Here is a 14,496-nt window from a genome sequence, read left to right as displayed (position 1 = left end):
AAAAGTAAAATTACACAAGATATGGCATTATAAACACAGTCCCAACTGGGAAATACTGTTCCATTTGCTCGATAGTACTCAGTTAACTGAATTTTCTATTTATGAATCCCTCGATTTATGAACGATTTTTCGGGGAACCGAGGGTGTTCATAAATCGAGGGTTGGCTGTACCTGGAACGACAGGTTGAAGGACTGCAAATACTTCGGGTAAATGTAGAGTTTCATTCGAATTCTTGAAAATTTGTTCCGGGTTTAACCCGGGTTTAAATTGGGTTTAACCCAAAACATGAAGAACCCTACTAATACTTAATAAATGGTCTGCTTTATAAGGAATTTGTATCATATCACCATCATCATCACATTATCACATTATCATCATCACATAGGATCAGGCACCAAGTTCCCTTTTGTTTTTGTCAGGGAATTCGCTCGAAATAGTCGCGGAAATCCTGGAAAAGTCTGGGAATTTGAAGGTGCAATCTGGTAATCCTAGTGCTTTTGTCACCGTATGTTTTGTAGCGTGACCTGGGAGAGCGACTGCTACCGGGATTCAGTTCCAACTCTGGCATCCCCTACTCGGATGTGAACCTGCAGTCGGGAACTGCGCACGCACCCATTTGGGCCCCGGACAGCACGGTCTCGGAAGTGTCATCCATACAGTTGGAGTTCAGAGCCCTCAGCCGAGCAGCCAAGAACCCTGTCTACGAGGTGAGTTTTACTCTTTAAAGTGGCACTAAATGCAAAAACAACTTCCTCTCAAATGTAAGTCCATGTTTCAATTAGTACGATGCAAGCAAAATTAGTCCACACAGCACTAAGCACTAACTATTTTTGAGACTTCGTGTTTGTGTCTGTCCCTTCGTGTTCCCTAGTCTCGAGGTTTTTTACATTATGCATCATCTTCACCAGCTCGCTTGCTTCCTAGCCATTTTTTCATTGACAGCACTAACGTTTAGAAGTAAAACGCAATGAAACCAAAGCCGTCTTTGGCGGCAACGAATGGCATCCCCAGGAGAAAAAGATTGCTGGCACCCAGTGAGACAGCAGGAGAAGTGCTCACGTAGCTATTGTGGCCGTGTAAATCTGGAACGGGTCCGATTGTAGTGTTCAGTATATGTGTGGCATGAGGCGCACTACTGCATTTTTTAATACCGATTCACAGAATTGTAGCTCACAACAGTTCTTGTGAATGTCCCATTGACAACATTTATCTTCAAGTCCTTCGGACAGTTACACTAGTACGCTTCGCAACGTGCACAGAGTGTTTTTTCACAGAGACTGCTTCATGGGGTAGCACATACATGCACGTGATGCACACGAGCTGAAACAACGTTCACTGTTTAGCGCCGAAGCAAAAAAGGCTCCGGTATAATTTCGATTGCAGCTCCGTAACGGAATCAAAAGTTTTGAATTATGATAACAACCATGAAATTGACACAGTGTGCAATGTAATTTGAAGTGAACTTGTTTGTGCACTTTAGTGTCCCTTTAAACTCTCTCCTCCTTGATACTTTTGGACAAAAGAGAGATTTTACTTTCTTTCAGTAATGTGATAAGTATCGATCGGGTTCATGGAAAGTGTCTCGACAGTGATGTTAATCGATTTTGGTGAGCGTTTCCAGCTTTGATGGGCGTGATATGCCTTCTCTCCTCTGTAACTGCTAATTGTAGTCTCACATGGACAGTGATTGTTTCCGTGATTGTCGTCATGTTATGTACATTTTAATTTTCTTTCTTCGTTTCGTGCTGCCGCTACTAGATGTCGCAAGGCGATGTAGCGTAACGAGCATAAATAGATAAATTAATGAATAATAAATAAATATTGCGCAGTCGACGACACTACAGTGATGAAAGATGCGGCACATGTCTTTTAAACCTTGATATAGCAAACGCTGATTTAATGAGATCCTCTATTCAACTTATTACATTGAACTTCCACTAAAGAAAACTCAGGTAAACAGAAATTATGGATAAACGGAACAGGGTCACCTTTGGTTGGTTTCCGGTACAGTTAAACCTCGATATAACGAACCCCGATTTAGCGAATTCCTCGGCATAACAAAGTTTTTTCCTGCCCCTTGCTTCTTCTCCATTGAAAACCATGTATTTTTTTACCTCGGTATAGTGAATTCCCACTTGGTATGAGACCTCGACATAGCGAAGCTTGCGCGTCCGTGAACGCCAGCTTCGGCAAGAAGTTATTTCAGCGACCTGTGCGGAAAGCACGGCAAACGCGGAAAATTCCACGCCACGAGAGGAAACGCGCTCCCTCGGCCCTCTCTCAGAATCTCTCTCTCTCGCCCCTCTCTCTTCCCCCCCCCTCTTTCTTCCTTTCCTGTGCCTTTCTCATCTCCATCATTCTCTCATCGTACCTCGACTTGACTGCTCCGACCTCCCACTCGACCGCGTGTCTTGTACGTACAGCAGAGACAGTGAGGATGAACGAAAGCCAGAATTCGATGAAGCGGAAAAGTGCTATGTTTGGAAGACAAGGCCACTATCATAGCCGCAGTTTCTAGAGGTGAGAAAAAGAAGGACGTTGCTTTGCCGTTCGGGATCGCGCAGAGTTCACTGTCCACGATTTTGAAAGAAAAGGAGAAGGTTATGTCAAGTGTGGAGCGTGGTTCGAGCTCGCAACGGAAAAAGGTGAAGAGACCGACGTACGAAGAAATAGAAAAGGCCCTCTTCGCCTGGTTCGTGGACGTAAGGGCTAGGAACGTCCCAGTGAACGGCGCCATGCTCATCCAGAAAGCCAAAGATTTTGGGTATGTGGAATAAAGCCAGGGAGCCACAGAGGTGACAGAAGAGATGTCCGTTTAATGCAACAAACTGAAGTGGAATGAAAAACCCTCGCTCAAGCGCGATCACGAGGATGATGCGTAGTGACGTCATTGTGTCATCTTCCTCAACACACTCCCCCGTGAAAGAATTCCGAAGCTCACGCAGTATCGCCCTCCAGCCTGTAAAGCAAATGAATTGGTCGGGTTAACATCCTCCCGTCCGCCAACTTTACACGGCATGACCGTACTCTGCCGTCTGCGCTGACGAATACCTCTTCGACTCGACCCAGAGGCCATGCTACTCGGGATACATTTTTCTTAGCGAGGAGTACGATATGCCCAACTTTGATGCCAGTCGAAGGGCATGGCGGACAGACATTCGCCGATCGCAAGCACAAAATGTTTTCCCTGGTCCATTTCGCCCAAAGAACAGCATTCAGGTTTTCTTTGCAGGCCCAGCGTCTTCGGAGATTACCCGACGCGGAATTGCCCGCATCCAATGGCCGGGGTGCTGGAAGGGCTGTGAGTCTTTTGCCCACCAAGAAGTGAGCAGGTGAAAGCGCTTTGGAGTCGCTTGGATCTTCAGAGATGTAGGTGAGGGGTCTCGAATTGATGTTAGGGTGTGACGATTTCAAGGCCAGTAACGAATGGCTCCAGAACTTCAAGACCAGACACCAAATCGTTGGCAAAATCATCAGCGGAGGGTCTGCGTTTGCAGATGTGGCTGCCGCTGCATCTTGGAAGGAGGAGCGCCTCCCCCACGTGTTAAGCAGTCTTGATCCTGCCGACATTTACATCGCCGATGAGAGTGGTCTCTTTTTCCAAATGCTGCCGAAGAGGACGCTTGCTCTGAAGGGTGAAGCTTGTCGTGGAGGGAAGCAGAGCAAACTCAGAATTACTGTTCTCTTGCGCACGAATATGGATGGAATTGACAAGCGTGCGCCGCTTGTGATAGGCTACAGCAAGAAGCCTCGCAGCTTTAGCAACGGTAGACGTCTCCCAGTCGAGTATGTCTCCAATAAGAAAGCATGGATGACACGAGACATCTTCGCGCGGTGGCTACGGGACTTCGACGAGGACATGCGGCGCAGGCAGAGGAAAATTTGCCTGTTCTTGCACAACTGCACGGCTCATCATGTTGAAGACCTTGTTCCGAGTAACATAGGACTGCAGTACTTTCCGGCAAACTGCACCTCGGTCATCCAGCCACTTGGCCAAGGCTAAGGCCCTTCTTTCTCTGCGATTCCGCGAGCTTCTGCAAAAATTTGCGGAATTGTGGGTCTGCCGCGGAATATGAGGTTTTGCGCAGATTTTTGCAGAAGCCGCGCGCTTAACTCAATCGATGCGCGAGATGAACGGACTTTGCTGGCACCGGGTTGGCTTGCGTTACAGCGTAGATGTGCCAACTGGATATGGCCGCCAAGCCATGATATAGCCCCATCTGTGTGCTGGAACAACACTCTAACCCCTCTCTCTAACCCTCAACTCTCTGGGATTCTGGAGTGGAATGCAAACGCTGACCCCTTCTTTGGTGTCCATAGCTGTCAAGTACCTCTGTGTGACAGTAAACTCTGTACATGCAGAGAGGTCACTTAGCAAGTACAATTTGATAGTTAGCAACAAACGTCACTCCCTCTCAGATGAAAGTACAATGTGCCTCGTTATGCTAAGTCACAAAAGTTTTTGAAGTCGTAACCATATTCCTCCACACTAAGAGGTAACAGAGTGTGTTTTCTGTCTGAACTAGGGCAAACATGCAGAAGTCATAGTTCCCTGCTGCGGAATTCAGGATTTGCCACAGCAGAAAAAGATGAGCCTTAGCCAAGGCGTAATCAACAGCGTAAAGTGTGCGTACTCGCATCGCGTGTTGTCCAAAATGCTGTTGCATATCAGGTTGAACAGGAATACGAAAGTCGACGTGTACCAAGCTGTTGAAATGCTAGCTGCCTCGTGGGTAGCTACCAGCGCCAGCATAATCAGCAACTGCTTTAGAAAAGCACGCTTCGTTCTCGAACCGTGCATTGGCATCGCTTGACGACAGCCAGAATGCCGAAAGCATTTCACCGGAACTTGTTGCAGTCCCCAAGTGAATTTTCCGACATTGTCCCGGACTGGACGATGCTGGATGACTATGTGAACAGTGATGCCAATGTGTCATAGCCACGGAAGAGCTGGACGACGCGGAAATCGTGCGTTCCGTTAGAGATGGCGCCGGCAGTGATACGGAGGACGGTGATGAAGCGCAGCAGGAAGATGAAAGGTGGGATGTGCCACACAAGTGTTGGACGCCATTGATATTTTGCGGCGCTACGCACTGGCGCAGCAGAATATGGAGCGGGCCGTGGAGGCCATTTAATCTTATGAGCGGGTTGTGGTACCAGCTATGCAACAGCAGTACCAGATGAAGATGACAGATTATTTTACGAAATAAAATTTTGTAAGTAAAGTAAATCGATCGTGTCACGCGTATTTTACGACAATGTAGGGTTGGCGGGACAGAGCGCTTCACATTTAAATGATATCGTCAGCGTGGTAATTTCATTAGCTCTACTTTCTGGTATACTCGATTTGACGAATTTCTCGAAATAACGAAGTAAATTATGCGCGTATGCTTCTTCGTTATATCGAGGTTTAACTGTATATGCAGTCATAAAAATCTTCAGGTAATTGAAACAGCTCGTTTTGTGTACCTCGGGTAAACAGAACAAAGTGGTGGTACCGAGATGCCGGCGAGCATGGAAGACTACCATTCACATCTCACAACCCAGGCACCATTGGATTGCGCTGGCCATGACCGGGCAACCCGGTAATGGCCAGCACAATCCAATCCATCAGCACGGTGTTACGCTTATCTCCACATGCCTTCCACATGTGTCTTCTCCATATATCCACACGTGTCTTTATGAAGTCCATCAAGAAACAGTCACATAAAGCGCTTCCGCTTGCGTCAGTGTTGCGGATAATTCGGAGACATGATCGTGTGAGCAAATCAAAACCGGAAACCGTGAAACTTGAGATGTCAAGGTCAACGCTGTTGTCATAGCAGGCTGCGGATTGAATGAGGATGCGGACGACGCCATAAGATCGGAAACCTGGATGCGGGAAGAGGATGCACAGTTTGCTCGACAGAACAGAAAGATAATCCATGTTGTCCATATCCAGGGGTGCATGAAATTTTTTCCGAGCCTCAAACATTCATGTATATTTCGTTAAAAAAAAGGCTATCGTAAAATCGTGGATAACAGGGACTTTATCACCCTTTGTAAAAGATTTAGTTCATTTAGGGTGTCCCAGAAAACGTGTCATTGAATTCTAATAAAAAAACTACACCACCTAGAATCATGCAGTCAACAGCTTTTGTTCTTACTATTTTTTGGCCGCGTCCTTATGTGCATGTGTCGTAACATAAGTTCAATTTTGTAAATTTTTGCGAACTGAACTCGAAAATTTGCCAAGTGAAGGTCACTTTTTTACCCCACCAACATGAAGAGCGTGCCCAATTTGCTTCAATGCAGGATAATTGACAGTGATATTCAGGATCTGTCCTATCGGGAAAAATAGCTGAACACGGTGCTTCTCGGGGCGAGGACTTTTTGAGCGTAATCTGTCTGTCTGACGAAAGGAGGTTGGAAACCTAGCCCACAGAGCGATAATAGAGAAAGTGACACCTGAAATTTGTTGAGGGAAGGTATGGTCCCAGCCGAATCCGGATACGATAAGCTATGTCTGTGTTATCTCTTTCAATCATGCTGGGTTTCCAACTTCCTTTCGTCGGACTGACAATGGTTACTGGTGGCTGAAAACTTTGTCGCGCACTATCCTCTGTGTGCTCCGTAGAGCATGATTTTCGGCCATGTTTTTCCGATAGGTTAGCTCCTCAGTATTCCTGTCAATTATAATCAATTTGAGTAAATCCGGCACGCTCTTCACGTTGGTGGTGGGGTAAAAGGTGACCTTTACTTGACAAATTTCTGAGTTCAGTCAGCAAAAATTTACATATTTAAACTTAGGTTACATGACATGCACATGAGAAGGTGGCAAACACCTAGTAAGAACAAATGCCGATGACCGCATGATTCTAGGTGGCGTAGTTTTTTTTAAAATTAGAATTCAATGACACGTTTTCTGGGACCCCCTGTATATTGTTAGTCCTAATCTACTGTTCCTGGGAGGAGGGTGGGAAGAAAGCAATATACAAGTGATAATAACAACACTACATAAAACGATGAAAGATGAAAGTCACGGAAAAGGTTAGCCAGCTGTAGGACTCGAACCCACATCTTCTGGATTACTGGTCCAGGGCTCTACCAATTGAGCTAAGCTAACACGCCTCTCCAGCGACTTTCGGGATCTATATACGTCAACTAGTGCATTAGTGAAAACATTTACATCCACCGTCACGATTATCGACTGGGGTAGGGCGTTCCATAGTATCAATGGTATCTGGGAAAAAGGAGTCTTTAAACGCACCCAAGTGCGCAGTACACTGTGTATTGTGGTTACGGTGATGATCCCGATGGCTAAAAAAACTCTCGTTGCACGATATATTTTGCAGGGTGAATTTTTAGTTTCGCGCGATAAGTGAGGAAGAGAAGCTTTAATTTTGTAATTTTCCGTCGCTTTTCAAGTGATTCCAGCTGCGGCTTGTCCAACATGATCGATACCGAAGCAAGATGTTGCACGCTTTCTGTTTTTACCGCAAGTAGAAAGCCAAAATGTACGTCGGGTAAGACGTTTTACGCAGCGGATACTCGTCGTCGGAGTCCATAGCAAGATACAGCGAGAGCCGCCAGCAGATGGATCTCCTCTAACATCCTCACCACCTACTCAGAGGTCAGGATCCGCCAGCTTGTGCGCACTGCGGTGACAGCTTGACTGTCTTGCACGTACTGGCATCCTGCCCTCACTTCGAACACCAACGCCAACAGTATTTCACCGCATTCTACAGATACCATGTCCCACTCCACCCAGCCCTTCTACTGGGTGACACCCCTCTTGTGCCGTTTGATAACGTAATCAAATTTTTGACCACGTGTGGGTTTCTTAGTCAGATGTAGATGATAAGCATTGCTCCGCTTTTATCCATTATCACCGAACTCCTCATGTAAATATCTCATTGTCACACTTGTAGATAGCTTTTAACTGCCATGCTCGCTTGCTATCGTCATCCCCCTCTCTCTTATCCTGGTCAATCAATCATCGCTCATCGCTCATACCTGTAGATAGGTTTTAACTACCACACTCTCTCTCACATCATCTCTCCCATAATGGTCTCCGACACACTCAGCATAGTTTTGGCGCTCTATGGCCTTTGTTGCCTTTGTGCCATTAAACACATAATCAATCAATCAATCCTCTAACATCTTGATGTGGGGAAGGGTGTGACGTCCACGTCAAGTGCTTTCAGTACAGTGGCGTCACTAGGGGATGCGGTCCACACCGGGTGACGCGCCGCTTCCTCCTGTTCTCTGCGGCACGAGGAGCCTTCTACGAGGCACTTTTGTTTTTTTCTGAGCGGGGTGTACCGTAATATGTAGAGCCTGAAGTTTTTGGGAAATATTTTTTCCTACATTCGGGGGGTAAAAATTGGGTAAATAAACGTGTGCACTAAATTCGTGCAAATTCGGGTGAAAAAACTTGCAGTACGCTAAATTCGGGGTGAAATCGGGCTCAGTTATTCAACTAACTGTGGCGGTTTGGTACAAACAGGGATGTAACGGCATTTTTCTGCCAAACGAGTAAGTTAGTGAACTCCAACAGACATTCCAGTGAGGGCAATTTGCCGGGTAAAAGTCGGGTTTCACCCTAAAGAGGCAACCTTCAATTCGGGGAAGAATCGGGTAAAACCCTAAAACTTCAGGCTCTAGTAATATGTTTACTTATGTGAATCGCCTGGTACGGAAAGGGATCCGCTAATGGGGGCACGAGGGGGGGGGGGTGATGCAAAGAGCCCCCGCACCGGGTGATGCGTACCCTAGAGACGCCACTGTTTCAGTATGAGCGGAAACAAAAACGATTGCCTGCAACACGACAGGCATGGAAGAGACTGTCGGCTGATGTGGTCATCTGTTTGAGATTTTTTTTCTGAGCATGATGACACGGCAACGGCGTCGACAAAAATCTTCGTTTATGTTGGCTGTCTCTCGTCCGTGTCGCGGATTTGTAAATTCCGCTTCGCAGTAACGTTAATTTTTCGCCGCAGAATGCTAGGGACTTTAGCCCTCTGGATAAACTGGACACGGGGTAACCGGTTAACCTATTTGCCCAAAGCCACGCTGCATATCTTTTTAGAACAGCCGTAACGGGTGTTGCTTCCCACGCTTGGGGGCTAACTGAAAGTGCAGGTTTGTGTGCGCGTACGTTATTGGGCCGCAGAAAGTGCTAATGGCGTATTCACACTTCGTTCAGCAAAAGGCGTTCGCAGTATCGGAACACCTGCACAAGTTACCAAAGCGAGACGGCCTGGTACCGATGTTTGTGAATGCAGACAGTGGGAGGTTCTCCACAACCTCTACACTCACCCTGGGTGCTCGAGCGGACTCTTACTACGAGTACCTCCTGAAGCAGTGGATACAGACGGGAAAGACTATTGACTGGTGAGGACATTGCCAGATTTAATTGTTAAATGTTCGACTTAGTGGCCTCGTACAACACCACCTAGATACAGAAAGCCTGCACGCTCATGGACTCGACGTAACAGTTGAGAGTCAGCCAATCAGGATCGTGTTTTCGATGGCCGTTTAGCCAATCACGAACGTGCTTTCGGTGGTCGTGGCTATGGAGAAGAATCTGCGTCGTCTGCGAGTTGTGATTGAACGTACCCGCGTACTTAAATGGGAAAACTTGGAAGTAAAAGGCTAAACGGTGTCACTCTTTCACAAAAGTGATATTCGGGAAAGTGTCTCGCACCCCTTTTTGTCTAAATACTTAGGTCTGCAGGTTCCAGGTGAGCTGCAATCATTTGCGAGTTCTCGAATTCGCAGAACGGTGAATCGCAGTAGCAGACGAATTCTGACTATGTGTGTCCACGTAGCGAAGGAGGGAGAGGAGGCAACGTGCAGGCCTTTCTCTATCTAGGTGGCGTTGCCTTCTAGGGTGACACATCGATGCCTTTGCCTATGTATGTACAATCGTTTCAATCGTCGTGGTTCTCTTAAACGGTAAGAAGGAATTATGTTTGTGTTCTGTTTGTTTTAATTAAAAACAAGGTCCATATCTAGAGCCTGAAGTTTTCGGGAAATATTTTTTTCTAAATTCGGGGGGTAAAAATCGGGTAAATAAATGTGTGCACTAAATTCATGCGAATTCGGGTGAAAAAAACTCCCCGTATGCTAAATTCGGGGATAAATCGGGCTCAGTTACTCAAACTAATTGTAGTGGTTTGGTACAAACGGTGATGTAACTGCATTTGCTGCCAAACCAAGTATGTTAGTGCATTCCTACAGACATCCCAGTTAGGGGAATTTGCCGGGTAAAAATCGGGTTTCACCCTAAAGGGTGAACCTTCAATTCGGGGTGCAATTTCGGGGAAGAATAGGGTAAAACCCTAAAACTTCAGGCTCTATCCGTATCCAGTTACTGAAATAAAGGTAAAATCCCCGCGGGATGGTCACTTATAAATGACAGTGCTGTGTTTGTCTGTCCTTTGTCCTTTTTTGTCGTCCCCTCGCACTGGGGGAGGGGAGGTTATCGCTTTTAATATACCATATTCGATTATTCAATAAATGATCTGTTTTATGAGGCCCCCCTAACTTCTTGCCGTATTCAGACGCGAAAGCACGACCTTCACCACGATCCACTAGGTTATACGTTGTCTAGGTTAGGACATCGTCTAGGTTATAATAACGACCATGTCGTTGGCAGAGCTTCCCAGCACCGCATTTGGAAGCTAGCGGTGGCGCTACTCATCAGCCCGGCTATTGCTTCCTCAACTTCTGCAATACTTTGTACTTCAGCTTAGGTTTAGTTAGTATTTTTGCACAAGCGGTGGAAGTTCCACAGAAGATGTTTCATTCTAAAGTTGATCATCATCATCATCATTCTACGCGTTTTCATAAGAGTTGCTGCTGTCGTCTGCTACGGCAGTCGTCCGTCCGCTTCTGCGCGTTCAAAATTCAAAACTTCCATCGTCCAATCACGATGTAGATCTCGTGGGCCGATGAGTGGCGCCTTTAGCGGAGGGTGTGGACGGACTCCTCATGGGGGTTGCCGATTATGACATGGTCGTTATAGTCTAGTAGGTAGTGGCTTAAACGGAGCACAGTGTCGACGCCGTGACTGCAGATGACGCTGTCCTCGTCGTGCCCATATTTACATTGCCTTGCTTGTCTCGCACTGACGGCCACAGCACGTGGTGTGGATTTTGCCGCACCATCGGTCCAATCCCATCACCGACTCTTTCCTCTTCCCCGATGTTGATGTGACACAGAAATTCGAATCTTTGACTGCCCCGACTTTGGGACGCGGGACTTTTGGGGGGAAAAAAAAAGTCTTAAATTTGTGAAAATATGGTAGCTGCATTGGGGTTTGGCTCAATTAAAGCAAAGCTGTCATTGCATATGGGCTGTCACATTCACAATACATGTTGTGGTAACCCTAAGTTGACCTGTAAAAAAAAAAAAAATGGTAATAGGAAAATAGACTATGAATGCTCTGCATTGTGTTCTCTTGAATGTTGCGCCACTGAGTAAAAGGACCAGCTCCTCTGGGATAGTGGTTAGGAGGACTGCTTTCTACGCCAAGACTGGGAAGTGATACAGGTTTGGATCCTGTCACCGGTTGTGCGCTGTCTGAGGTTTTCCCTGGGTTTTCCGAAGACCTTCCAGACGAATGTCGGCACAGTTCCCCTTGAAGTCGGCCCAGGACGCACACTAACCCCCCCTGTCCCCCATTCCTTCCTGCTGTCCTCTCTCTATCTGTCCACGTCTGTAGACCGCTAATAGCCACAGTTGCATTGCAGTGCTAACACGAAATAAAAAAGAAAAAAACTGAGGAAAGGGAATTCTTTTTTTTTGTAATTCCGTATTAGCGCAGCGGCGTACAGACGTGGACAGATGGAGAGAGGACAGCAGGAAGGAGCGGGGGACATGGGGGTTGGTGTGCGTCCTGGGCAGACTTCAGGGGGAAGTGTGCGGACATTTGTCTGGAAAGTCCTTGGGAAAACTCAGGGAAAACCTCAAACAGCACAGCCGGTGACAGGATTCGAACCCGTGTCACCTCCCAGTCTTGGCGTGGAAGGCGCTCATCCTAACCACTATGACGGGAGCTGGTGGAACGGTTTTTGGAAGCTGTACTATACACACATGATGAGACACACATGGAAAACTTTTCCTCTGCGAAGATGTCCCACAAGATAGGCACCATTGCAGGAGAAAGAAATATGGCATCATTGACTTAACGTAACATAAAAATAACAGTTTGTCGAGATATTGCGTCTCCCACACGGGAAACGCGCTGATGATGGCTCCCGCAGTGAGTATTTTTCTTCTCATGATACTTCCTTTCCCTCATTGTACATTTAGGCTGAAGGAAGATTATTTGACTGCCGTCGAAGGCATCAGGTCAAACTTGGTCAGGCACTCCAAGCCCGGTGGTCTCCTTTTCGTCGGCGAACTCATCCGCGGGCAGACGTTTTCTCCAAAGATGGTAAGTTCCTGGACTCTCTGAAACACTGGGAATGATTCACATCACATGGCAGCCATGATTACTCACCGCGCTTCTCATGGTATGCAAAACCAAACAACCTGCGAAAATGCACTCACTCACAGTATGCCTGCTTGGTAAAATTACCAACTAGACATTTAAAGCAGATTCTTCCACCATTTTTGCTTGAGCTGCGCGAATAGAAAAATTTCTATTGCGAATCGTTCAGGAATATTCCACTTACACCGCAAATTGAATCCGAATACAGTCGCCGACTGATTTTTCGGACTGCGATTTTTCGGGCGTGCTCCATTATTCGGACGCGTTTGCGGAACGGCCACGGGCCCCATAGAGTTAAGGGGGGATACGAGTGAAGCGGCATCTCCGATTCGCGACTTTTTTCGCATGTAGATGGCGCCACACAAACATATGGGTCTCAGCCTCGAGAAAGCTGTAACCGTTACCCTTGGTACAAGTCGCTCACTCCTCTGCGGGATTGTGTAGTCGGATAAACACGTGTGACCTCCTTGTCTATTGAGATGCAGGAATCTCGCGTCATGTTTGGGTTGCCAAGGTCAACTCAGCTAGAGATGAAGAAGGAAAGAAAGAAGGAGGTCCCGGCGAAGGCAAATTCATTCTTTCTGTTCCTTTGTGGTCTGCATCTGGTGACTTCTTTGGGTTATGTTGTCTTAGCTCTTATTTATTCACCTGCTGATTTTTCTTTGGCCCTGACTTCCCACACTAAACATTTTGCAGACGGAACGTTTCCACAAGGCCAACTCCAGTGTATCGACAGAAAAAGTGTGACTTATTCATTGATTTAACGTGTGTACCCATAATATAAAACATTGTAAATTTACAAACCATGCCTCACCGTAACGAACCTACGTTTGATGACATAATCGGCACACAAGACTTCTACAAGGACGGTGGACCTCTCCTTTGCCGTTGGTGTGCCAAATCCATCCATCACCAGCGAAAGATTACAATAGATGGCCGTATTAGGAGCTACGGTCAACGGAAAAACGTTGACAAAGTAAAGGGAGAACCCGCAGCATCTGGATCAGGGATCCAGAAGGAGGCCAAGCTAGAGATGCAAAATTTCCGGAAATTTTGAATCGCTAAAAAAGAATATGTTTCTTTTTGTTTGTTTTTTTCGAAATATTGAAAAAAATGGAAACAAACGTGGTTACTGCTGAGTCGAAGTATTGCTGGCCAAGCCGCAGCATACAATGATCTAGAAACTTCAATAGTGTTCACCTTCTAGGCATAAATGCAGAGCAGCATCCCATGAGACTCCTGTCTACTCAGCGATAGGTAATTGGAACAGCCCGTCCACTCCGACCAGAATTCCATCATTATGTGAAGAACTACGTCATTATGTGAACGCGATGGCGATCGCTTGGAGCAGCCAGACGGAGCTCTAAGTCGCTGGTTGTTGGCGGATTAGAGGCACCTAAGGCACTGTTGGCGGGTTGGAACGCATGGAAGGCACGAAAATTTAAATTTTTAAAATTTTGTCACCTGGAAATTTATGGCTATTTTTCTGGAGACGAAGAAAAAACGAGAATTAAAACTGTTTTTCTCCAAAATTTCCGGGCTTGGCATCTCTTGGCCAGGCTGCAGACTCTGGAGACAGCCGTGACAGCAAAGGAGGCAAGGGATGACTTCGTTCTGGAGTTCCTCTATATGTTGGTGTCCTCCAATATACCGATTGAAAAGGCAGGCAACCCGAAGGTCCGGAGTTTCCTGAGAATGCGCGTCACGAACAGGGGATGTTGGGCGCACTGCGTGAGAAAGTTCTCTAAATTGTTCACAACGCACCATTCATTGCCCAAGGACACGTTTCAAGGTGTCACTGTCTCGGCAGTTTTAGAGGAAACTACAGAGCAAAATCGGTGGTGAATGTGCTCTTTGTAAAAGGATCATCGACGGGCAGTTCACTACGACCAGTCCTTGTGGACGTGGTGTCCACGAACGAAGTAAAGTCTGTGGTAATCGACAAGATTGTCATCAAAATGCTTACCATCTATTCAGTAAAGTTGAATGGTGTGACATACTTGTGACAGACAGT

At 46.6% G+C, this 14,496-nt stretch overlaps 1 protein-coding gene across 2 annotated transcripts in view; it reads left to right on the top strand.

Moving 5' to 3' along the window:
- Positions 1 to 14,496, top strand: part of LOC135370291 (endoplasmic reticulum mannosyl-oligosaccharide 1,2-alpha-mannosidase-like) — a 54,386-nt gene that overhangs the window by 27,396 nt on the left and 12,494 nt on the right. For both annotated transcript variants that reach the window (XM_064603998.1, XM_064603997.1), the window contains exons 5-7: positions 520 to 708; positions 9,189 to 9,376; positions 12,302 to 12,425. In XM_064603998.1, coding sequence (XP_064460068.1) covers positions 520 to 708; positions 9,189 to 9,376; positions 12,302 to 12,425 — 501 coding nt within the window. The remainder of the gene's footprint in view (positions 1 to 519; positions 709 to 9,188; positions 9,377 to 12,301; positions 12,426 to 14,496) is intronic.

The sequence above is a fragment of the Ornithodoros turicata genome, chromosome 10 (genome assembly GCF_037126465.1).
Source record: "Ornithodoros turicata isolate Travis chromosome 10, ASM3712646v1, whole genome shotgun sequence".
Classification (NCBI taxonomy): domain Eukaryota; kingdom Metazoa; phylum Arthropoda; class Arachnida; order Ixodida; family Argasidae; genus Ornithodoros; species Ornithodoros turicata.
The sequence above is the reverse complement of the archived record's forward strand: the minus strand, read 5'-3'. Positions and strand labels throughout refer to the sequence as shown.